This window comes from Triturus cristatus, chromosome 8 (genome assembly GCF_964204655.1).
Source record: "Triturus cristatus chromosome 8, aTriCri1.1, whole genome shotgun sequence".
Lineage (NCBI taxonomy): Eukaryota > Metazoa > Chordata > Amphibia > Caudata > Salamandridae > Triturus > Triturus cristatus.
In genome coordinates, this window is record NC_140591.1 from 1,314,692,364 (window position 1) to 1,314,718,975 (window position 26,612).

The 26,612-nt window shown below is 38.9% G+C and overlaps 1 protein-coding gene across 13 annotated transcripts in view; it reads right to left on the reverse strand.

Annotated features, from left to right (window-relative positions):
- The window catches only part of ROBO2 (roundabout guidance receptor 2), a 746,476-nt gene that overhangs the window by 29,894 nt on the left and 689,970 nt on the right, over positions 1 to 26,612 (reverse strand). For 9 of the 13 annotated variants that reach the window (XM_085623035.1, XM_085623034.1, XM_085623031.1 and 6 more), the window contains 4 exons: positions 25,247 to 25,400; positions 19,399 to 19,659; positions 12,866 to 13,074; positions 417 to 599 (listed from right to left, as the gene is read on the reverse strand). In XM_085623035.1, coding sequence (XP_085479161.1) covers positions 417 to 599; positions 12,866 to 13,074; positions 19,399 to 19,659; positions 25,247 to 25,400 — 807 coding nt within the window. The remainder of the gene's footprint in view (positions 1 to 416; positions 600 to 12,865; positions 13,075 to 19,398; positions 19,660 to 25,246; positions 25,401 to 26,612) is intronic. The other 4 variants (XM_085623038.1, XM_085623037.1, XM_085623036.1 and 1 more) reach the window with 1 other exon arrangement.

Genomic DNA, 26,612 nt, shown 5'->3' on the forward strand with positions numbered 1-26,612 from the left:
GTCCACGAACAAAAGTAAACCATCTTATAAAGCAATGCACAATACTGCAGGAAGGTGATATAAAAGCTGTGTAGTGTTTTATACATAAACTTTTAGGGGCATGTTCAATAGCAAAGGATAAATGCTTTACTGTGAAAAAAATAATATAAGGCAGGGTAAAGCATAAGATACGGTCCTGCTTCTTATGACGACCAATACATAAAAGCAGAAAATATGCTGGCAGACAGTTTGATTGTATCATCCCTCACTTTAGACAATAGACAGAAAATAAGACAAGCTTTTGATTTCAGTGTAAATGTCCATTCACCAAATGCCATGCAAGTTAAATCAGCGTAGCTGCAAGAACCAGGAAAGCAAAGCTTCATAAAATTAGCAGCATCCCTCATGCTGAAAACACCAACTTTGAACATACAAACCTGTTCTTGTCAAGCTTGTTCCCTCCAGCTTAAACCCTGCTTTGTCTGCCGCTGCTACCAATGCTTGTGCAAAGCTTCCGCTGGTAAAAAGTGTTTCATCAGAGGAGCTACCTACACTAGACCTATGACTAGAAAAGTTACGGTCCTCCTCAGATGCAGAACCCCATCCGTTTACCATTGAACCTAGAAACAAAGGCAGTGGCGTGGGTGAGAGTCATACATGTATATCCATAAGAATTGCAAACCAAAATCTCAAAGGAGATAGAAGTCTTAAACTAGTATTAATTTGTTCAGTTCAAACACATCATAGTATTGTCACCTGTTAGTTTGTGAATGTGTGTTGAATATTTGCAAAAGGCTTTCACCGGTCACTGTACAATGTAGAAATGACTACTTTTTCCACAATAGTACAAAGAGCCAGAGACAGGAAGACAAAAAAGTACTTTAGTTATAGCAATCTTCCATGTATCTGATGAGTGCATATAAACATAAAAAATGTAAACATTATCTAACTGTAGCAGGACCACATAGTATTGTAGGTGTACAAGAATTATATACTAGTATACTAGTAGTGCTTCTAGGATATGACATGGGCGACAACTTAATAAGCTCCTTCTTACAAAGGGAATCAGGCTCCAAATTTAAAGATTTATGAACTAAAGTAGTTTGTCTGTTTGTAACCTTCTCTGGGACAAAACTGTTTCATTTCACAAACATAATAATTTGACTCTTAAAAATGAATTTCCCACCACTCAACTATGTTTCTAGTTTGAATCATATCATTATGAATGTAGCATATCGACACATTGGATGGACTGAAATTGGTAGAAAGTTGAAGGTATTGTTGATGGCACATATAAACCTTGCTTTAATTATCTCATTTTAACCTATTGCATCAATGAATACTTATGAATGACGCAACAGCACTGAAACTCAGAATTCTGGAGTATTTTGTTATGTCTTCCTCTTGCTGTGTATCAGGTACATTTATGTAATATCTGAATGCATATGTCAGTGCAGCCCACAGGACTTCCTTACATTAGTCAGTAGCTGATACGGTATATTAAACAGACATGTGGAGTGGGAGTAACTTTGTATTACCCCATACTTCAATCAACCTTCAAAATGGGTTAAAGAATCAATTTTCATTTGGTTATGTTCTTTACATAATTATGTACTCTAAAATATTACAGAATATGTGATGCCTTTCAGTGCTTCTAATCATTCTATTGATACTCATCAATGTCAATGAGAATATCCGATTTTAAAAAAAATAGTTGTAAAAACTGCCAACAGCCCCCTATCTTATGCACCCAACTATTGTTTTTTCAATTTAGCCCAGCTGTGTTCACCTTAACTATCTGTACAAATGAAAAGAACTTAAAGTGATATTTTTCGAACATGTTGTCTTGGTGTTTTATATTATGCATTGATTGATTGACTCAATTAGTCATTATGGACAAAATCCATATTGGCCTTGGTGAATTTGTTGGTGGGGTTCAAATGCAAGGTGAATTTGGTGATTTGTCGGGGTCTACAATGATCTAGCTGGGAAAGTCACGTAAGAAATAGGCCTAGTGTATAGTAATTTTGTGGAACTGAGATTGGATGTTTTTAACAGCTTTGTAATCATGCCATGATATAATACAGTAATAGATATATCTACTCTGTTGGGTGCTTCTGTAATCTCTTTTTGATAAGCAGAATAGGCATTTCCTAAAGTATTTAACAGTGCTTTGTTGTCATGTATTGCTGTGAATAATACACAATATTGAAAGGTTGCTGTTCTTCTTGTCTTTTTGACCTCAGATCTTTTCTTCAGGCAACAGCTAGGTCCATTTTATTGCTCAGATTTCAAGATATGATATTAATAAAAGACTCTGCACTATATTGAGCTCTCTATATGTAGGGTGTGTAGACCACAATTAGAGTGGGCAGAAAGAGTTGTACACTTGTATTTTGCCTATGCAGTGGGTGATACAGGGTTTGCCGTTTTTATTTTTGAAAAATACGTGCAGGAATATATGAAATGAGCTAAAAATTTAAAGTTAGATCAGTGAATTCAATGCTCCCCACTGACATATTATCTGATTTGCTGGTCACAAGTTTCAATTATTATTACTACCTGTGTTAACGTTATATGACAAGAAAGCGATATTGTGCACCTGTATATCTTGCTACTAAAATAAGGAGGGGTGTCAGTCCCAAGTAAATCTAGAAACCATAATATAGTCTGCTTGTTTTTGTCTTAACAGTTGTCCTCTAGGAAGGCTTAACTGTTGACATCTGTCAGATTAGATGGGATCTAATGAGCCCCCTGCATCTTTAATGTTGAGCTTTGAAAGTACAATCCAGGTATTAGGCAGTGGCGTAACGAAGGTTTAAGGGCCCCCCTGCAATGTACATGGAGGGGCCCCCGCTCCAGATTTAATCTGGAGCGCTCAGGTCTGAGTAGTGTGCTGAGGAGGCCCCCTGTAGCTCGGGGGGCCCCCACAGAGCAGGGGTTGCAGGGGGCTGTGTTAGGCCCTGGTATTAGGTATGCAGTTTTAACACAAATATTTGAATGTTTCAATTTAAATATTTTAAATTTAAATTACAGGTTTATGTTAGAATTGGGATTTCAGGAGCTCTCTAGTGCATCATTGGGTACATCCACCTTTCACGGATAGGCTATCAAAAGCTTAAAAACAATTTTCATTTGGAATATGTGAGTCTGAGTAATATCCATATTGAACAATGTGCACATGTGTGGGATTGAGATCCCATTAGAGAGATCCTACAAGATGTTTCTCACTACATCCCTGATTTCTAATTCCCAAAATGGAGTTTCATTGAGCAGGTGATATAACGTGAAGTTAACCTGTTCATTTATCGTGCACTAGAGATCTATAAGGCTGTTAAATTAGAGTATGGAATGTGTGTTGTTTAAAGAGACTGCAAGCAAAGTGGATGGCAAAATATGAGCATGCCACACCTGAACACAAAGTAATGCGGGACTTTTCTTTTGCATGGGAAAAAGGTCCATTTTTTGATCCTATGACTGGTGGCTATATCAACAAGCATTGGCATAGCCAATAGGTCTCGCCTTTGGGACCTTATAAGTGTTTAGCCATGCAACAGTTGCATAACTAAATACTTATAAGGTCCCAAAAGCGAGACCTATTGGCTATGCAAAGCGGCCGTGCGGCCGCGAAAGTGAAAGTAATCGTGGTAAAAGCGCGGCGCGCGCACCCGCGCACATGCACTGTAGCTCTAGGCTGGCCTGGTAGCACTTTTTAGAGCCCTCTCAATAAGTCTCGCCAGACCAGCGCATGCGCTGGGTCAGGCGAGACCTAAAAAGGCAGTGAAAACTACTCTGTGTGGTTTCTGGTTTTCAGTAGGCATCAGATTTAGTCTAAAACTGAAGTGTTTATTATTCTCATAAAATAGTTCGAAATCCATTAATGACAATATTGTAAACTGAAAGCAAATAATTGTAATAAGGAGCACAATAAACTAACAAACACATCATGTGATGTAATTAGGCTAGAATGGTCTGCCAGTGTTCCTCGGTTCTGTTTCAAAATCTCTGCAGACTCATGTGCCTTTTACGAAGCTTAGTGTAAAGTCTGAAAAGAAGTACACATCAGCAGAACTTTTAGTGCTTTAACTATATCTATTGTTATCCATTCGATAATTTACTGTGTTGCCTATCTTGTTTAGTTTCCTGAAAATCGTTTACCTTTTGGAGTTTGTTATTCAGTGATGAGTAGGACATCACTTTTGGTGTCATACAGGCTCAACCAAGTTGAGCTGATTGATTTTTCAACCACCTTGATTAACAGATTGATATAGAGTCGAGCTAGCTTATGGCAATGAAATAGTTTAAAAACCACTAGGTGTCATCCACATAGTTCTGGAAATCTTTTCTAACAGTCTCATAAACTGAAGAAGTGGTGGCACATACATCCTAAACAATAACATGGGTAAATATAACCCATTCATAACCCCGCTTAAGACCCTGGACGATAAAGGGCATACATCCGCAACCCTTATCTTGCGTTGTCTCCGACACCCCGCCATTATCCTTTTTGGGTCAATAGGTCTGAGTGGTTCAGGGGGTTGAAAGCGGCTAAGAGATTGAGAAACAGCAGCCACGTCACATTACCGCCATTTGTTATATCCAACATAGCTTCTTGGATCTTTTACTAGGTGATTCTGCAGACACAGGCACCAACCAAAGTGTGAACAAAACACAAGTTAAATGGTGCCTAAACTGAAAATACTTGTTTGTTTTATACCAACCACATTGTAGAGCTAAATCAAATGAAAAATAAACTGAAAATACACGTATGCAAATCTCAAGTAGTATTGACTTTCTATCACAAATAACCTTACCTAGAAATAATCGGCTGAGGAATAGCTGCATCTTCAAACCAGGAACACATTTTGTAACCATCTCCACCTCAGATAGGGCAAATCTAGCAGAATAAACACCTCAATCACTGCTTTGCATTTCAAACGATGCAGCCAGGGCCAGACTGGCTGAAGCAGGCATAGGGCATTTGCCCAGGAGGCTTGAAGGGTGGGGCCGGTTTTGAAGCAGTGGGGGCGGGTTCTGTTGCTGGGGGCCGGTTTTGCAGCAATGCTGCAATATCGACCCCCCAATAACAAAAGCAGCAGTGCTGGGGCCCGGTTTTGTTTAGAAGCACTCCTTCACGCCCCCATTCCCTACGGGGTGGGGGCCGGTCCAACAAAATTGCCAAGCCTGCTTTGGATTCCCAGTATGTACCAAGATGCAACCTTATTCAGGTTAGCGTTAGCAAAGAATTGACAGATTGTTTTCTACACCTGCGAATGGAGAAAATGTTCCCCCTCACCACTGCTCCGCTCTCACCTTTCTCTGCACTGCCGTGTTTATGCGCGCTTCTGCAATACCGCTGAATGTGATATTGTTCCCTTTTCAAAAGGCGATTCTTTCTGCTCTCAAAAGAGTGCTGATGCTTTTACTGCATATGTTCTACTGTCAATGCTTCAAGGCCATTTCAACAATGAAGCGACTAGGCTGCTGGGCCTCACAAATCCAAGTAGCACTGCATTGAAAAGTGTTTTTGAATAGAGCCCTTTATGCAAATACATGTATTCGAGCTCACATATTTTTTTTCCAATTCTGCGCCCATATTAAATGTATATCTCTTATATTTTGCTTTTCCGCATATTATCATATTCTGTCTCCTAGCTGTTAATTTATTAGTGCGTCTACCTATCTTTATAATACTTTGCATTTTGAATTTTTCAGAATATTATCATGTTGCTATCCCCTACATTTTAATGTATTAGAGTTAGTGTGATTGTCCTCAATAGGACTCAAATTACGATTATAGCGATGGTCAGTCTTGATCCGTAAATGAACCATAGCCACAGGGCAATGATTATCGTTTCAAGTTTAGAAAACAGACTGCATTATGGAAAGGAAGAGTGTGCGCACAGAAATGATACACGCAAACTGACCATACCATTTTCAAAAGAGAATCAATAAATGCATCTAGTTGTCTGATATCTCACTGCGGGAGTCAGGACCAAATTATATTTAAGCGTTTAATGAAAACTAAATTTATGTCACTTAGATATATTTATTTGTGTTTGCCTCTTCAGTCACACTGAATTCCTTTTATTGCTGAAAGCAGGATATTTGACAAATGTATTCAAGCTGCTAAGGCAGGAATGCACCCAGGTCGTTTACATAGTTGCCAGAATGTTGCTGAGCAGTAAAGTACTATGATAAAGTGGCATCTTGCTGTGTCTCTATTACATCTTCAGCACTAAAATTAAATTACGATCACTCATCAATTCATTTACATGTCGTTTTATGCTAAATCCTTCCATGCTGATGAATGCGTATCTCTGGATCCATTAAGCTAGAGTAAAGTCTGTGCTTTATAATATGACCCTGCTAATTGTTGCATTACCATTTTTATGAGATGCAAAAATGGAGAAGAGCCCCATCTTCTGAACACATTTTAGTGCAGAATTCACATTCTCTGTAATAAATGCAAGGCTGCTGGCTCAAACATAACATATATAGTAATGTGCATCCATAATCAAATCATTACATTACTGACCTCTAGATCTGTAATACTGTAAGTCTACCATCTGCCCAATGTCATCCTCCCTGGAATTTTGCTGTCTGTAACAATCGCACTGCTACAAAGATGGGCAAATCCTTCTCCCTTTGGAGCCAGGGTGGTACTGAGTTGGCAAGAATGCATAGGTCACCTCTCCACAGCTTTTGTTGTGCTAAAAATGCAGGTTAAAATGTCACCCAAATGCATGTGGGCAGTAACTCCGCTTATGGACTGCTCATCTTTTAACTTTGGTCTGGGAAGAAATGGTAGGGTCATTTGATTTGCCTCAAAAACCGATTGTTCAAAGTTATTACACTTTTTCTCTGCCTGGAGAAATGCAGGTCTCACATGCTAGTTCACCACAATGGGAACCTACTAGTTCAAAAAGCTAACAAGCCCAACTGCAGTGGCTTGGAAAGATCAGTATAGCATACCGGCTCCATGTTAAACATTTATTTGTGACTTAAAATTCAAAAATGACAAAAACAACATGTACATTTGTACATTTGTCAAGTAGAATAGCACACAGATCATGGAAGTGTAGCTATATGCATACAAGATGGAAAATGTTAATTCGGAGTATGAATATTGTGATTATAGATGGAGTTGGTGTATCATCAACACAATGTCAGTTGTAAAATAATACATAATGAGTTCAAAAGCTCTCCTATTTGGGCTAGGTGACCTCATAGATAATACTCACTGGGGCCCTGGCCAGCCTGATCTCTTATGTGTGGAAAAACATCAGAATGTGCATTGATGCTGTTGACATTAAGGCTGGTTTTATGATATTTATTACCTCAGAGTCTCCGAAGGAGGGATAATCTTCAGTTTAGGATAGATGACACAAATACCTTGTGCAATCTCCTCTCCTATAGCTACCATCGTGTACTGCAAGGACACCACGCACCCATTTAATCTCAAGCTACTTAAACCACATGTTATTTTAAAAGCTCTAATGGAAGATCCATCTGTGTTTCTCCACCATTTGTCTACATACAAATTCAGATGTAGACAGTGCTTAATTTGAGCCGGAGCTTTCCGGTGCTGAGCACCGGCACTTAATTGGTTTCCAGTGCTCGGCACCGGCACCTAATTGTCAACACCACACTTAGGGCAGTCTGCCACATGGTGCCGCTGGTCATGTAATTTAGAGACGAGCAGTATCACAGTTATTTAGGAAAACAATATACATTATAAAATTACTAACACCTGCCTCCCCAGCCATACCTTTAGCTTTGGGGACCTGGAATTATCTGAACTGTCGCATTAACATGCAAGAGAGATGGTTATTAGTTGTTTTGGCAGAGAGGACAGGGGCGATGGGTGGTGCAAGCTGCAGTGGCCTCCTAGTCAGAGCCCTGGCACTTAATATTTTACAAATTAAGCACTGGATGTAGATTTGTCGCTATCCATCTTATAATAGACAAGAATACTTTGACATCTGTCATTAGAAATAAGCAAGACCACTGCAAGTTAAATTGAAATATCATCTATAAAATATAGTCATTTTTGAGTTTGTCATAAATGTGAACCACGGGGCTGCCTTCTCCAAGTTAGTTTCTACACCTAAAACTTTGTTCATCAGAGACCTTCCACTCAATAGGACCAGGCTCTCCCAATTGAGTAAGTTAAGAGTCATTCTCCTCTAAGTACATTAACATATTTTTCAGTCATGCCAGTTCCAGTGTCCTACAGACACGAACTGTGAATTGTCACCATTAAGAAAAGTGGCAACCTCAATTTAGAGTCTCTTTTGCTTCCCTATTCCCATGCTTTGTCCTCAGTCTAATTTCTACAGCCATTGCAAGATCACACTAGAGCTCCGCCACAGACACACAGGTCTCTCATGTGCATCCACTGCATGAATGATGCAGATTGCAGGACACCTGCTCACCTAACTGGCTAGTGAGTGGGCAATATCCTGTTGTATGATCTTTGACTACCCAAGACTGACAACCCCTCCAATTCCTGTGAATGCCTGTGCCCAAAAGCTGACCAACCACAACCCACAACTCTAGTTGTGTTTGAGATTCACTTTACATCACCCTAGGCAGGCTCACCAGGAACTAGGGCATAGACAAAGGTTCTGACAGTGCTCATTGTCCTGGAAAACAATTTGGCTTGCTTGCAAACGCACTAGAAAAGTATAGTAACGTTCCAGAATTCAACTATTTGCTCTCCTTTTTTCTCACAGGCACTGAACAACTGATGGACTTACTGGAACTCAAACAAGGTCTTTCAAACTAAGAAATCTGTGGATGTCATGTGGCAAAGTAGTAAGAGGCCACACAAATTCTGAGGAAAATGTTTAATGCAAATATCGAAGCGTCAATGTGTCGCGCTCAAACTGATTTCAGGGACTTTCTGTCAACCCACAGAGAGACACATGAAAGTAACACATGGGGCTAAAAAGTCGGAAGTGGTACTGAAGGTGTCCTACTACAAGGCAACAAAAGTATCCTTGCTAAGTACATGTAGGAAATTATGGGATCAAATTCCAGGATTTACCTCTTAGCAACAAAAGGATCAATGTTTGGAATAATAGTGAAGCGATAATTATGGTAGCGAAGTTATTTATGCATGATTTTGGCAGACTGAAAATGAGGCAAGGAGAACTCGTATATTTCTATGCAGGCTCTCACAGACAAAGCTCAGTGACAAGGTGACTGATATGTACTACATAACGCTACATGTGTCTGCATTTGTATAGGATGTGTGCACAGTACAACAGTGGGTGTAAACTGGGGGGGGGGGGGCTGTCGTTTTAGCCCAGTTTTTCTATGAGTAATATGAATACATTTTACAAAAATTATATCTATTCTTCAAAGTACACAAGTCAGAGTGCCCACATGAATACTGTAAGCAAGGTGTTTTCTCACAAACAAAAGTTGCGAAAGGTAACTCACTGCTCATCTTATTTGTTTACGGTTCATAAAACAATGCAGTGAAAGTTACTTGTGCATCACATGTGGCTGTGGCACGTTGAGTTTCACAATTCCTGCACAACATTTTCTGCTCCAATCTGTCTCTCGCATTTGTAAATTAATTGAAATACACTAAATCCAATATTCATATTTATGCCTGCATGCCTTTGCCACACATGTTTTTACCTTAAATATGCTTTTACAATGCATGCCATTACCACGCATTGTTTTTATATATAAAAACAATGTATTTGTGGGGGGAGACCCCCCACACTCCCAACTTACCTTAAATCCGTGGTAACGGCATGCATTGTAAAGGCATGCACGTGCTAAAAATATGAGTGCTACAAAATGTGTGGTAAAGGCACAACGAAGTAAAAACCTCATTGTAAAGGCCGTTTCCTCATAAAACAATGTCTGGGCCTAATGAAAACAGGGTTTGAGGCCTTTCACTTAATGTAGGCCACTGATATCTGCTTTGATGATGAGTGTCCCTTACACAGTCTCTAATTGACACCACCAGACACCTCTGGATAGTGAAGGTAGAGCTCTGTGCATTTAATAACAGCAGTATTTGCTTTTACCAATCAAGATGCAGATGAGTATAGCTTTCTTTCCTTTTCTGTTGACCCTGTTGTACTACCTGTTGTCTTAAATCTATGGCTTATGGTTTGAATCGATCATTGCTAAATTGATTTACCCCAGAACATTAGGTGGATATGGCATTGCCCATAACAGTAAAGCAAGAATCACAGTGTAGAATATTGCCATTTTCTGTTCAGTTGAACAATCAAAATCACATGCATTTGTGAAATGCATTTATTATTTGTTATATCTGAGAAATAACTTTAAGGCTGCAATAGTAACACTGTAATGGCTGCACCTGTACCATCCTATTTTTCACAAGTACGACTGCATGGCTCCCTGATAGGTGGAACTAGTGTGTCCCCTTCAGTTAAAAATCAGGTTAAGTACAGCTCTGTTTAGGGTCTGCTTCTTTAAGTATTAGGTAGGTAGTAGTTTATTGTTGATTAATTAAAATCTTACAATATTAGAAAAGAGTAAAAACACCATGAGGGAAATCAATTTAACCATAATTATAAAATCACTAAACATTAAAAATAATTATTACATATTTACATTTGTGAGAATCCGACAGAGATGATATGATTAAAATATTACATTATGTCAGATGTATATTGAACTACTAATTTTGCCGCAATCTCAATATAGCACCACAAGCAGACAGTACCAGGGTATGTATATCTTGATTTTCTAAGCTTTAGAAGTACTGGTGACCTTGACTTTAAAACACCTGTATAGTGTTGGGCACACCCTTCTCAGTGGAGGCCTTTCTGGTTATGGAATGGAAAATCTGTACATATTGGAACTTTACATCTATATTTAATTCATAGCATAGATCTGCCTTGTTTAACATATTTTCTCATGTTGAAAAGAAAGAGCAATGCAAAACGTATTGTCATTATCTTTTAATATATTACTACCGAAAAGCTTTTACTGCATTCATAATGAAAATTCTTCAGAACTCTGAGTAAGATATGCAAAAATATGCGGAATTCATGCCTGTGGGGGATTATGCTAGGAATTCAGGCAAAGTGGCTTAACATACGGGTCTACTAATAAGCCAACACTCTGAATTCAAGAATTTAAACTTTAACTCTGCAGCCTTAGGTTGTGGCAGGATTTTTACTTGCAGTAGTGTAGCCGAGGTTGTTAAATCTTAATTACGGTGGCATGGAGTCTAGCCTGAGGGTCAGGGAGAAAGAAGACGCTGAATAAAGTAGTCCAACATTTAATTGAGCAAGGGCCATAGAGGAATCATATAGGAGCCGGTGCTTCATCACTGTCACACTGTCTCTTCCCTCTGTGGGGGTTGGTGGCTTTCGCTTTCTTGTTTTGTTAAGAGGGCAAAGTTCTGCAAATGTGTACAGCAAGTGATTCAGGGCTGAGGTGCAATCGGATGACAACATGGTTATCTCTTCCCAGTTAGCCATCCTGTCCCTAAGGTAAATTCTGAATATTTCGATTTATGGTCCACCCTCCAGACACAGTATTTATCATCAATAAATAGACTACATATAGCTCTGCACAATATGTGTGTGGGTTTTTTCTCACTATAACTCTACATGTCAAAGCCACTTTCTAATAATATTTGGCTACAACGAGTGTAAAAAAATCGTACATCAACAAATGTTAAAACACATACTGCTGTATTTAACCTCCCTGGCTGTTTCATTAGTTTCAAGTTTATTAATTTTAAGCATAGGTATTTAAAACCATAGCATACACCTTACATTTAACATAAAAATTATTCTAAAAACATATACATCAAACACATTTCATCAAATATTATTTTACACAAGGTATAAAAAAGGGGAAAACTTTTATAAAAGCATATACTATTTGTAAAATGTAAGCAGTTTTATATATATCAAAGAGAAGTCTTTTTATAATTGATTCCGGGTACCAGGAGCTATTTTGTATCCCTAAAGTGCACATGTGCTGTGCTATATTTAAAGTGCAGTGATTTTAGCAGTATTATGTCCAAAACAAGACAAGGGATTAAAACGAATCCAATATGGCAGAATAAACTTCACAGACGTTATACAATCTCATGTTTGATGAGTTGGAGTGTGCATGAATCTTTCTAAATTGATATAGACAATCTGACCTAATGGACAGAATGAAAACTATACTAGGCTCCCCCATATTTGTTTTGATTTGCTCTTGCAGTATAAACAACATTTACCAACAGTCCTATCAATCTTTTAGAGAGGGCTTTCCCTTCCTATGTGTAATCTGCAATCATAATCTGAAAGTAAAATGCGCCCCATAATGTGGCATGAAATATGAATGCAACTGCTGAATATATATATGTAAAAAAAAGATTCCACAAGGATCAGAACAGTACTGAATGTGATTAGACAGTACACCACATATGTGCTCAATTGACCCTTTTTCAGTGATATTGACAAACCTAACTATTGAAAGAAATGACAATTTACTTAGTAAATAGTTGTATTCCTTGAATATCAAAAACTGCATCTTAGAAACGTTACATCTTCCTTTATAATTGGTTGTTTCTTTAATTCAAAAAAATATACTTGCTCAATGTCAAAGTATTTTTCAAGTGGAATAATAGGCTTGCTTCGCCAGCAGTGTGAACTTCGCATGAAAGCCTCGGATAAAATTGAGTTTCCTTTCATGTATTTAAGCTTTTTAAAATGCATGAAATTTCTTATCATTTAACAGCTATGCAAACGTAGTACCAAATCCTGTTTTGCTTTAACTCCGTGTTTGATACTAACGCACTATAAATGTTAAAGAATTAGAGCAGCATGCATTTCTGAGCAAACATCCTTGCATTCAATATTTGCTGATTCTAGTGAGTACTCACCAGTCACAGAGCTGTCGAGATTGTCTGTGCTGGAACCTGGTGTATGTTCCAGACCTCTCAGTGGCCTGGTGACTTCTAGGTCTTCCTCTTCAATGTCGTCCTCTTCGTCATCTGCAATGCTGGCTTTCATTTCCGAAAGAAATGCTCCAGAAACATATCCAAGGGGTGGAACCGGAGCTAGAGGTGGCTGAGAGTTACTTTGAATATGCCTAAAACAGAAGAAAAAAACATGTGGAATGGACATCATTTAACAGCTCTCCATGTTGAACCCAACGGCTTGAATGAAAGCTTGGTTTAGGGTTACTCTTGCCATGACCCTGTATACTTTATTACAAGAACAGTATTCATGGAAATCGATTCAACAAAATGCCACGACGATATCAAGGGAAGTGGCATCATATGACCTATGACTCTGAATTACACAGGAATTCATGTCAAGGTGCCATAACCCGGATAATAATAATAAATAAAATTAAAAATAATAATTAACATTGTAGAAGTTCCATAAAGACAGCAAGAATAAAATAATAGCACCACACAGACACCTTTCTATCTTAGACATCACCAATGTTAGAATGCTGACATGATCATTGGCGGAGGGGCATAATACTAGCCCTCAGTTGTAGCGAACAAGTGAAAAACATGAGACAACCATTTTTAAGCAGTGTTCAAATGGGGATTCTTACCTCTAGTCTGTCAGGGCCACTCTGTGGTCATGGTAGCCCTCCCTTATGAAAAGAATGACCTCAAATGGGCTACCAACATTTTACCAATGGAGCCCCCCTAAACCAAGAGCATCCTCAGGTTTGGCAGCATCAGCACTTTTTGTCTGACTCCCACATTCACAGGCACTCACTCTCGCTAGCATTCACTTGAATTCATTTAGTCTCACCCATACGTCTTCACTCACTATCACTTAGAATCACCCTTACTCTAAATTATTCTGACTTATTCTCATTTATTCACTTATTCACGTCAGTCATTCACACTCACACTCTAACACTCCCTCACATTCATCCTTGTTTATTCCTCTCATGTTCAATCTCAATTACCCATTCTCACTCACTTAGTCATTCTTAATCTCACTCACTCATTGCCACTTACTCTTACTCACTCCTATTCAGATGCTGACATCCAATCTCACTGATTCTCACTGTCAATGACTTGCATTCACTTTAACTCCCATCTGTTCACTCAGATATACACAAATGCACACTGTCACTCTCACACGAACACATCTGACCCACATACATTCAAACTATTTTGTACTTATCGCTGCTGCCACCACACATTTTATTCCAGTTCCTGGTGCTCCATTTTGGTATTTCCCTATTAGGACATAACAAATTATTATTCTCTATTAGTATAATATAAAATGGGCATAAAAGTGACCTGCCCCTATGTTCTTGGCATTGATTTTGAGATCTCTGTAGCCAGGGGTCACAAAACCAGTGCCATAGGTCGCAAATGGCAAACCAAGGGCCACAGCTGTAAGCCCTGGTGACCTATAAATGGCATCCATATACATTACATCCTGTGGCACCTGTAATAAGTTGTACAGGATATCTATTAAGCTTGTTACAGGGTTAACCCATCCGCCAAACTCTAAATTAATCAGGCTCTATGTTCCAAAAGAAGTTTAAAACACATTTTGATATGTGGCTTCATTGAGGGCAGCCCTAAGGAAAAAAACATGGGAACTTAAAAAAGCCAATATGGAAAGGGAATAGCTCAAAGTTTTCTCCCTGCTCAAGCAAAAGAACCTCGCTGGATTATGGAGACACATAAACCAGCTGAGCGGTCGAGGGGCCCTGAGAGAAAATAGCGTAGCTGAAAAAGACTGAATGATATACGTGAAGCAGCTTTATGTAATTGCACCCACAAACATGGCCAGCACAGAGGGGACCAGCCGCGGAGAAGGACTAGCCGGTCTAGCCAGTGCAAAGCTAGGAGACATGACCATCAGCGCTGGCAGCTCGCCAATGGAAACTAGATCCCAGGATGCACCACACTGTACTCCTGCAGTATGGACAACCCCTCAAATGGTCACTAAGACCATTAAGATCATGAAGAAAGATGGGGCACCAGGGCTCAACAGGATACCAGCACCGGTCTTTACAATGGCTCCCGATTTCTGGGCAGCAACCCTAACTCCGCTCTTTAACTACACCTTCTTGACAGCCATAACCCCTGATTCTTGGAAGGGCTCAATATTGGTACCCATTTTCAAAAAGGGGGATTGACTCAAGCCATCAAACTACAGGCTTATAGCCCTGCTTAACATGGAAGCAAAGGCATATGCTCGCCTTCTACTGAAGGACTTGGAGAAGTGGGCCGAAGAGAAGAGCATAATACCCTTCTACCAGACCGGATTTAGGTCACAGTCATCAACCTTGGACAACGTATTGGCACTGACCTATTTACCATCTAAGGCAACCTTAAGGAATCATCCCCCACTCTTCTGCTGTTGTGTGGACTACAGCACATCCTTCGATAAAGTGGTTAGCAAAAGATTGTGGTGGAAGCTAGAAAACTGGGGCATTCCACCAAACCTCTTGAAAGCAATCAGATCACTCTACGAAGACACCTGGGTGAGGGTTAAAACCAGTGGCCGCACAGTGTCCCCCAAAATAAATACGGAGAATGGGTTGCAGCAAGGATGCGTGCTGGCCCCCATCCTTTTCAATTTATACACAACAGACCAGGGGGAGGACCTAAAAGGAGCAAATCTAATACTTCCCAGAATAGGAAGCGTGAGGTTGCCGGTGCTACAATACGCCGACGATACAGCATATTGAACCATACAAGGTTGAGCCTACAAAGAGCCCTACATGCATTAAATTGTTTCAACAATATGAACAACCTGACTGTCAATCAAGGGAAAACCAAGGTGGTCATTTTTGGGACTTATCATCGGAAGAAGTACGCACAATGGCAAATGGAAAATCTACAAATCAACACGGTGGATTCATATAATTATTTAGGAGATTGGCTGATGGAGCGGGCCAAGGAGAAGGCCCACCTGAAACAACTGTGCTCCAAGGCCAGCAAGGTCATATACGTACTAAAACAACTAAGCCATCGCTTGATCAGCCCGTCTGCTGGTCCAATACTAACTATCCTGAAAGCTAAACTATTACCAGCTATTAGTTACGGCCACAATGTCTTCCCCGTACGACTGTATGCCTCCCTCAACTCAGCCCAAGTAAAGGCATACAAATCTGTGCTACATATTACAAGGTCAGCCAGGAACGCAGGGCTAAGACTGGAGCTAGGCCTAGCAAGGCCAGACCTGACATGCCAGGGGGAGATTATTAAGTTATACATAAGGCTACTCAGAGCCCCGGTCCACTCTCTGAAATACCATCTGAGAATAATCGTTGAGGGGTCAGGCATGGCCTGGCATATCAGCCTAGGAAAAGCGCTTAAAACTTTGAAGATCAAGGAAGAAAGCATACCACGGCGGGACATCCGCCTGAATGCTTGGAAAAAATCCATTAAGTACATGAAACCTCCTTTGATCTGGACACTAAATCTCTTTGTTCAAGCGCCCACTTAGACCCTCTGAATAACTCCTGCAAAGCACAACCTTACCTAAGTGATGCTCTCACCCCACTGGCCCGAAGCAAAATCCTTTACATGAGACTAACTGTATTAGGAGTTGCCGATTTTAATCTTGCATGGGCCCGTAAGGGGGAATCTACAAATTGCAGACTTTGTCCCTATATGAGGGAATCCTGGCTGCATCTCCTATGCTGCTGCCCGAACTTTAATAATGACCGCTGGCGACTCCTGCGTCCAATCTGCATTACTAGTGGAATAGAGTAATGCAGCGAAGCGTCAGCTTTGTGTCCATCTTCCACCGACACGACGACACTAGCAAGACTGGCAAAATTCATCCATCAAATCAGGATTGCCCCAAAAACTGCCAATGAAAGCACCAAAACTCTGGTGAAGGACACCGCAAATCTGGCGAAAGTAAGCTTAGTGTCCTTAAAACATCCCTAGCCCGCCAGTCTAAGACAGCCCCAACACCTGCAAGGGCGAACTGGAATGTAAGAGCCGTTGTCCATTATCCTGTATAGCTGTTTACCTATCGAGGCTCAAAGGGAATTTCACGAAAGTGAGCAACGCCACACGGCATTGACTATAAACTCGGGGGAGGGACGATCGTGTTGTCACTGGGGTAGGGCGCTTAATTTTATGTAAGACAAACAGAAGTTTTTAGCATCATTGTTTTAGTTTTTATATGCTGATTGTTTTTAACTGTAATGATTTTAATTAATTGAACAGTTAATAAATAAGTAGAAATAAATAGAAATAGCTATGTGGCTGTGATCACAAGTATGACAGAATATCCAAGAAATGGGAGTTTGAAGAATTATCTGGGGTAATAGTGGCCCATCCTTTTAAATAAATCCTTACAAGTTACTATGTCTTCTATAGCATAACATGATGGCAAGAATATCCTGTCAACATTCACAATACAATTTAAAGACAAACTGGCTTTGTATGAAATTGCTTTCACTTTTGGTTTCACCGATTTGTTCTATTTGTTCTTGAACTCTACTAAACAGTCCCAGACAAAGTATGCTCACAATGCAGCCCCTGCCACATTAGGACAGACCAGGCATGACTAATAATAGCTATCAAATTGCAAAGTAATTGTAGAATTCTAGACTGCGATGTTCATTTACGTTCATGATTGATTGGTAATGTTGCCAGCAACAGTATTCTCAGATATAGTAATAATGTGTATGGCTTAGATACTGGTTTTGTCTGTTTATTGGGCCACTATCTTTATATATTTTGTGGCTATGCACTCTGCATTGGAAGGATGTGACATCCACCATTCTTTGGCCAATGCGTCACCTCCACCAAATTTCAATAGGACCCTTTGTCTAGTACACACCTTGCCTACTAACCAATGGGGCACCCTTGCCACATACTGTCTTGTCTTTAGTCAGCTTTATAAGCTCCATTAAAAATGCCTCAATGTAGAAATCCTGATCTGTCAAAACCAGCAATTACAAACTGGTCTCACATACTCAGATCATTCATAATCAGGTATACACTAATTATCAGTAGCTCCCATGATGCACAGATTGAGACATTTTGGATGTGAAGGTTCAAGGTTTGACCACTGCAAAGTCTCAAATTGTGTCAAATCATTACTTCCCCCCCATGGCTACTTGTAGAGTACATACTCACTGTCTTTCTAATTTTCACTGATGTAATGATTTTCACGAACATTAGCACTCCTTATCAATTCTATACATGTTGCGATATTTTTCATATGGAAGTTTTCCTTTATTATAATAAATGAAATGTGGAAATTTACATTTATTTATTTTTTAGTTGTATCTTTTTGGATAGGTGTTCCTCTCACATCACACAAATATTCCAAGGACTACCTGCTGATCAGAGAATATTGTGCGTGAAAAACATTTACTTCTCTAGGTCCTCCAATTGGACAATTTAGGAGCTCACATATAGGTAGTATCAAGGCGTGGGCCTGTCACATTCCCTTTGGCCAATTATTGTGTGGGCAATTGCTGTCTTACACAAAAGTATAGAAATGTAAAGCAAAATGAGCTAAGTCTAATAGAAAAACTAAAAGACTGTTTTTCATTATTATTGGCTCTAGTTAATATGCATTAGAGCATTCAGGTGATCAGATACTAAACTGATGATAATAGATCTATTAACATTGAACCAGTTTTGAAACAAAAAATCTCTGCTTGTCAATTAGATATGAAATTATATATCCATACTCATTACTTGATATTTTCTTTCTGTTGCAAAGGAATACTTACCTGTTTTCAAAATTACAATGATTGAATTATATTACTTATGAACAGGGCCACTGGAATTATGCGATTGTGCGGTGATTTCCACATAATTTTAGATTTTCCCCATTTGCCACATAATCTATCATCTACTGCATTATCTGCAGATTTTGACAAAACAAATTGTGTTTCTAGCTCAAATGGTTCAAAAGTTTCTAAAAATGGAGCAATGTGTTGCCACGCAGTGGAAAGCACTTTGTAAAGCTGGACTGGCCACCTTTCTGTTACTTATTGCTTTAATTGGGTGTTAAACTGGGACTAATGAGCTGCAACCAATGCTCATACAGTGTTACCAAGTTTAAAAATGATGAAATAATGAAGTAATACTGTTACAAAATGTGCCACATTATGCTACATAATTTTCCATTTCTTGCCACCAAATGAACTCATGCCTTATGCAAAATTTGGCCCTCTCCTGCTGCATAATTCCAGTGGCCCTGCTTATGATAGAGGTGATAATGCATCAAAAGGTATTTTGCAAATGGTAATTGAAAATTAAAGATTTTCCACTGTATTTCAGTAGCTATTAGGTGGAAGGTTGCTAAAAGGAATCCATATGGAGTACTCCTCCTGCCATCTTTGGTTGTCTGATGTAATTACTACTACTACTAGCAAGCATTACGTTTATTAGCAAACACGTATATATTTAGGTTATTAACTTTTTGTACAATCCAAGATAATTACCAGGCCTGCTTTGCTATATCAAATTGATATGCTCTTGTCAATTCATCAAGGTGAGCCTGAAGCATAGGCTGCATCTCCTCCCGTGGTGAGGGGGTCAACGTTGCTGTAGACTGTTGACCGAATGATACTGCAGGCGAGGAAGCCACCCCACGCACAGGTGGTGTTGGGACTCTCTCGTCATCTTCTTCCAGCTCATCCTCCATACCCTGGTGCAGGTATGTCTGAATTGGCAAAGGTGGACACCAACCATCACTGTCATACCTAAAATCATAAGGGTGCTTGGTTAAAAGTCTATTTCTTTATAGTAATAACAGGGGGAATATATATACATCTCAAATGATATTTATTCTAAAAAAAGATCAGAGTTGCTATTAATTTTTTTCTTTTGGCTTCAAAGAGTTATGTAGGAGTTGGACCAAGATGGACATTTTGCATTTGAAATAAACACTTCTCTTGGGTGTAAAATGTATTAGGCAGAAGTCCACAGCCCAATTCTAAAGAAATTAACTTTAAGGAGTAGTGTGTGAAAATCATCATCATCAAACTTTTCTCATTTTCTGCACAAACCATAAAAGCAACACAAATACCAACAACACCACAATACAAAGATAACATGTTAAAAAGTGTATAACATCCATCCATTTAAAAGATGTCATCCAGCAATATAAAACATAAACTAAAATCCAAGACACTCTATCCACAGATACTCACACATCTCGGCTGTTTGTCCTTCTCATTGCGGCTTTTAAAAAACTTGCTACATTCAAAATAATATCTGCAGGTAACAGTTGTAAGAACAGGAGAGTTGGTTGTACCTGCGAGCATTTTTTATGCTTTAACAAAGGGATATTGTACGCCTTCCTTGGTGCAGCATTACATTCACAAAACATTATAAAGTGCATAGTGTCCTACTGAGACTCTTTGTCACAGCCGCAGGACACACGTGTATGATCAGCTTGCCTGCCATGAGAAAAGGGTAATAGGTAGTGCAATAGATCCAGTCTAAATCTGGCAAGTAGTAGTGGCCATATTTTCTCCTTACAACTGTAAGTTAAGCCTCCATTGTTTGAACCGATTTCAACAAGATGTATTTGTGTACCATGGGCATCTGAAAGGCTACTTGTTCTATAGCCAAAATACTGTGCCGCATAAAATGTTCTCTAATCCATTTAGAGTCAGCCTTAAATATTCTCTTTGGGGTGCTGAAAAAATGTGACCCTTCCTAAAATCTGCATTGAATTCTTAATGTATTTAAGCCACGGAATATGATGAGAGTATTCGAGGGAGAGGCAGTCCTTCAACAAATCTTTGTTCAGCTTAGTTTCATTCCTTGTCCACATATTAATCCAAAGCAAGAATGGATGAAGGGCCTTTATATCAGTTACATAGCCTACTTCCAATTCTTCATGCACTGCATAAGTCGAGACACATTGTGAAACACATAACTGTTGTCTTAATTTTTTTCCCAACAGTCTGCAATTGCTTCTGTTTGATATACCCCCAAATATCACTCCCATAAGTCACTTTTGAAACACATTTAGCTAGCTCAACCTGCACTAATGCCCTAATAACTCTTCTACCCAACCTTGTGGCAAAATTAAATACAGATGTGTTAGCCCTGGTAAATTGAGCTTTTTTTTCATTCACCAAAGGGCTTCAGCTCAGGTTTGAATCAAACAGAATGCCCAGGTTTGAGAATGCCCTAGCCTTAGGTAGAATATGTGTTCCCAATCTAAAATGTTTTGTTTTGGTTGATTGAGAGCCTACAAGCATCACAAAAGATTTACTAACGTTAAACAATAAATCAAGGTCGCCCATGAAGGCAGCAAAAGAGTACAACGGAGGCTGCAGACTCCTTGCCATCTTTGACATTAACACTGCATAGTTTGCATACAGTGACACCGGCAAAGATCATGACCCCCACCTGTGGGCATTCCGCTTGGATGTGTACCACCAAGACTTGCTCAAGCTTATTAACATACAGAGTGAATACAAAATGAGGCCTCAATAAATCTCTGTATCACCCCTCTACCAGCTTTGAAACAACAGGAGCATTTCAAATCTTTTGTAAATCGTACTTATGCACTGCATTTGCAAGGAGGTCTCTGAAGAAATATGACATTATCTGGGTCCATCCCTATAGACATGATAATTCGCCAAAGTTTGTCTCAGTTTATCCGGTCAAAGGTTGAGGTGAGATCTATAAAAGCTAAATTAACAGAACCTGAATGGGCAACAGTTTATTTACATAAAAGCATAAACCGATTCAGGCATTGCTCCACAGCCTACCAACTAGGCCTAAATCCATACTACACCTCTAAAAAATGTTTTGATTGCCAGTCCACAACACTAATCTGTCCAGAAGGACCCTTCCCGCAACCTTAACCACTGAATCAATCAGTTAGAACTGCCTATAACATCAAGGGTTATCCTTGTTGCACTACTTAAAGACAGGGACAGTAACAGAAGTGGCCTCTGTTGGTGGGGATCTATCCCTAACTGCAGCATTCAAGGTTTGAGTCAAAGCGTCGGCCCAGTCCTTTATATTAACAATGCACAGGTCTGGTGGGAATCTGTCTGAACCTCGTGCCTTATTCTTGGTCAAAACTGATATTACCTTCTAAACTTCATAAACTGTGAATATTAGGTTTAAAGTCCCTTCCACAAACTGCCCCACATTACAGTCATTAGTAGGTATGATACTGTTGTGAATTCCTTCAAAATGGAAAACCCATCTGTCAGAAGTAATATGTGTATTACTAGAGACATAGGTCCCTACCAAAGAGCATGAAAAGCATAAGCACAGAGCCACACATTAGCGCTGTGTTGATGTAGCCAAATGGAAAAGATTGTATTTATTCAACATACATTAAAAGGAACAATACAGCAACAATCTAGAGGGTAGCATAGCAGGGTATGGAAATCTGAAGATTTCCAGACCTCAGACATTCACTTCTAAAAGTAACATTATCAATACATTTTCAAGGCAGTCACAATGCGAAAGGACAACTTGTGCTACACATAAATTATCACACATTTGGAGTCACGGTGTGGGTGTTGACGATATTTTGATCCCTGCTGAAAAGTAGGGGGATCATCATCAGGACAAGAGGTTATTTAGATGCCTGAGAGAGCCTGTGTTCCAAAAATCTAAGTGGGGATGGGATCCGTGAAGCTCATGGAACTGAGTAGAACCGATGTCCTCGGGGGGGGTATCCCTGTGCATCGAGGGAATATTCCGGCTGAAGTAGGGACAGGAACCGGTGTCCTGTAAGTGGAGCCCCCATCTTCTGTGTACGATGCACCGGAAGGGAGCAACTGCATCCAGCCAAACCGGGATGCAATTCCACAGGGATACTGTAACTTGAAGAACGGAAGATGGAAACGGAAGACATGTTGTCTTAGAGGAGGACCAGACACACATGTAGAAATTTCAGGGTACGCACCAAATAATTGCATTGTACAAGTGTTACTCTTGAAGCAAAACATGCAGGTGATGTATTGTTAAAAGGAAACATTCTGAAAAAATTCTTGAAAAAATGACATAATGCCTCTAAAACAACTCAATTAATATTTTCTTGGATTTAATGCGCTAGCAAAGCATTCGTTATAATCATTAGCTTACATAATTATGGTATTGTAACACATTTAATTCTCAACAGATGGTGTACTGTGCACTCTAATGTCCATGAAAGAATTATAATTGCTTTGTACTTCAACACAATTTTCAATGAGCAAAGAGGTACGAAAATTGAAGTCAACATGATCAATGGTTGCTGTTGAAAGGAAACAGTTATTTTGCTTTGGATAACCTCAAACTGATGCAGTGAAATACACTTCTTTAAAAATGTCATACTTTAGTCAAATTGTGAGTGGAATACACACAACATCTATGCCATTGAGTAAGCCCATTTTAGTGCAATTGTATTGTTGCTTGCATTACTATACAGTTGAAGATAGGACCTAGGAACCATTTGCCTGCCACTCATAGAACAAATAAAATGTATGTAATATCAACTCCAATTCACAGGTACCCCCCACCCCCCTTTCCAGGCCTCATTAAAGATGTCCATTTGCCATCCAATAATGAACATGAATTTGGAATCCAAGTTATTTCTGGACAGAATGTGTTCAATGTGTTCATAATTGTTGCATAATAACACCAATGTTTTACTGGAGTTTAAATTAAAATCTCTAAATTTTAAAATGACAAAATATTTCACCTGTTCTTGAATGATAAAAAACAGGTGAATGATTCTCCTATGAAACTACATGTTGCAAGCTATAGCAAGATAAATACTGTAACTCATCAAAGAGCAGATGTCATAGAACAGCATGAATTCAACCAATTTTTCCACAGAAATATCAAGAATAAGTTGGATACTTAATCTACACCACCTCAACTAGACATAAAAGTGGCATCCCCATGTTAATATGCAGCAGCATAGCAGTTGCTTTTTATGGTTTTAGAAATGTGTGCAATGCTTCCAAAGGAAAGTGGTATCTAGCTTTTCTTGGCTTTACTCTACAACTGTTGGTGTATCAACTATCCAAGACTGTGTGCTAACCAACATTTTCCAATAAGAGCATGTCACTCTCTCCTCTCTTATTTAATCCAGCATAGCTGATGCCATGCTACCGGGTTCAACTACAAAATATCAACAAAATCCACTCATTCCTACCCTTTGAAACAGGTAAAAAATGATCTTTACTTTTGTTAAGAATTACAATGAATAAAGCAATAGAGTACCAGTCGGGCTTTCACATTCCTCATTCCTTTCCATTGACAATGTGATTCATCATCTCCAGGTCCATTTCTTTACTACAGCCATCAAACACATAATCAAGCACAAGCAAAGATTATATTTGTAGATCAATATATGTCATATCAATTCCTTAGTTTTCACAGTTCTTTTAATGCTATGGGCCAATACACACTCCACAACGAGACAAGCTTTTTACCAGTTTGTTAAGCTAGCCTTTGCCATATTCACATCTGATTCATCTAATTGTCTGGGACCTTGCTTTGAAGTCAACACTGCTCATATCTCTCTTAATTTGAGAGAAGCCTCAATGTTAACTTTCTTAACTAAGAAGCTATTGATCCTTTCTTCTGCCATAAGCCGTTGCCCCTCAAAACACTTAGCATTCTTACTGAAATGTCAACCTGTATGCAAATATTCTCTATATGTCATGTAATGTCTTTCTCAAAGTCATTATCACTCATTTGCATATGCAGAAGCCTGCTTCTTAATGGAAATTGACAGTCCATCATATCCTCAAACAACATCATTATGTACAAAGCATCTATTAATAGGACTCATTTTCTTAAATCAGTTCAAACCCAAATATATAAAAAGAAATGTATTAATTTGCTATTACTTTTCAAAATGGTAATTGCATTTGTATATTTGGACTAAAAAGAAACTTCAAAGAAAGACGTTTATTCATTTTACTTCAATTTACATTAAGCAGCTATGTAAATTGTCAAAATTGCACTATATGAAAATATCAAATATAAAGGATTTAGAAAAAGGAATCAGTTAATACTAAATTATCCAACATCAGAAAATGTCACTGGTTTCATGGTAAACAAACCTAGATCGGCATTCTCATTTTATATTATTATATAGATGAGGAAACATTTTACTGCAAAAATACATGCTTATTAACTAATGAAAAATGAAGCCACTGCATGACCAACTTTATACTGCTATTCACATTGTCACTAAACCTGAAGATATGTGCCATAATCTGCATATTTATATGGCCTGAAATATAATTTTAAATAGATTGTTTCTTGCCTAGAAGGTTGCTATGTATTGAGAAGAAATAATGATCAACTTACCCCATATGTTGCTCCATGTTATAATGCTCTAACTCGGTGCCTGGCAGGGGCTGAATTGGAGGTGGTGGCAGGGGTACATTAGCCCAGTTAGAACCATTGTTTTTCTGTGATTTTGTGTTGTTTTTGTTTTTCTTCTTTTTGCCACCTTTTCCACCTATAATTGATACATTTCAGCACATATAACCTCACACCATTCCAATATCATGAGAACAGACACAAGATATATGATCACAATTATGGTGTGTTATATCTAAATCTAGAGGAGCCTAAACCAGTGTGTTGCATACATAACAAAACATATTAAAACTTAGCAATATAGATGTAATATTTGTTATGTTTTAATACATTATAGTTTTACAAAAGAACAAAGAACATTTTACAAACATATCTGAATGTTGGAGAAATTTTGCATGCTATTTTGGAAGTGTAGGTTTATTTTCCTTTGGGTGTGTGATGAATATGGTTTGAAGGGAAGCTGGGCATTCGAATAATCATGAAGTGCCACATGCACTTGACTCACTAACAGTGTTCTATTAGCGGTACATTGGCCTAAATAAAGTAAAAAGTGAAGTATAGAGGGAAAGAATATGACGTTTAAGTAACAATCAACCCAACACCATTGGCATTCTTTGTTAAATAAGACCTACAACAAAACCTGTACTGCTCTACAATGCTTTGGGGAGACATTGCTCAGGAATGCTACTTCTAGGTACTTCATTGTCTTTGAAAATGTGTTGTTTTTTTGGGTTGCCAAATAGTCCTTCAATGTACAGGTTTATTTCAAATGTAGAGTTTCACAAGGTAGCACTGTTTAAGTTGGAACTCCCGCTGATGATTGCATCCATTTCTTTTACATGAGGGCCTAAACAATTGCTTCTCTGACTATTGGCTAAATATTGTTCAATGTTCAGTTACAGATTGAACCAAAAAATACAATGGCCATATGAAATTAGATGACTCACATTTGTTAAGCTGTTGTTTATGCCCAATCAATCATCAGGATTCAGCTCTTTTCACTTAGCGCTTCCCAAACATTATAGAGCCACAACACAGTTTTTACTTTCGCAACCCTCTTAGCTTTCATCAACATTCTTTAATTTAATAACTGAAATTGTTTGCAAATCTCACGGCCTTGACCACACCCTTCATTATCAGACTTTGGCCAAAATATTGAACGGCACTGGAGTCTGTGGCTACAACACTTTTCAGAGCAGGGTGCTGGCCTGTGGCATTTGTCCACTAAAATCACAAGGCTTCTGCAACATCTTGATGTTGATACCTGCGATTTTTGCAAACTTGAGAAACCACTTATGCAGCAGACTGTGGATGTTGGACCTGACATCCTTGGAGAGGTTTCCCACCAACA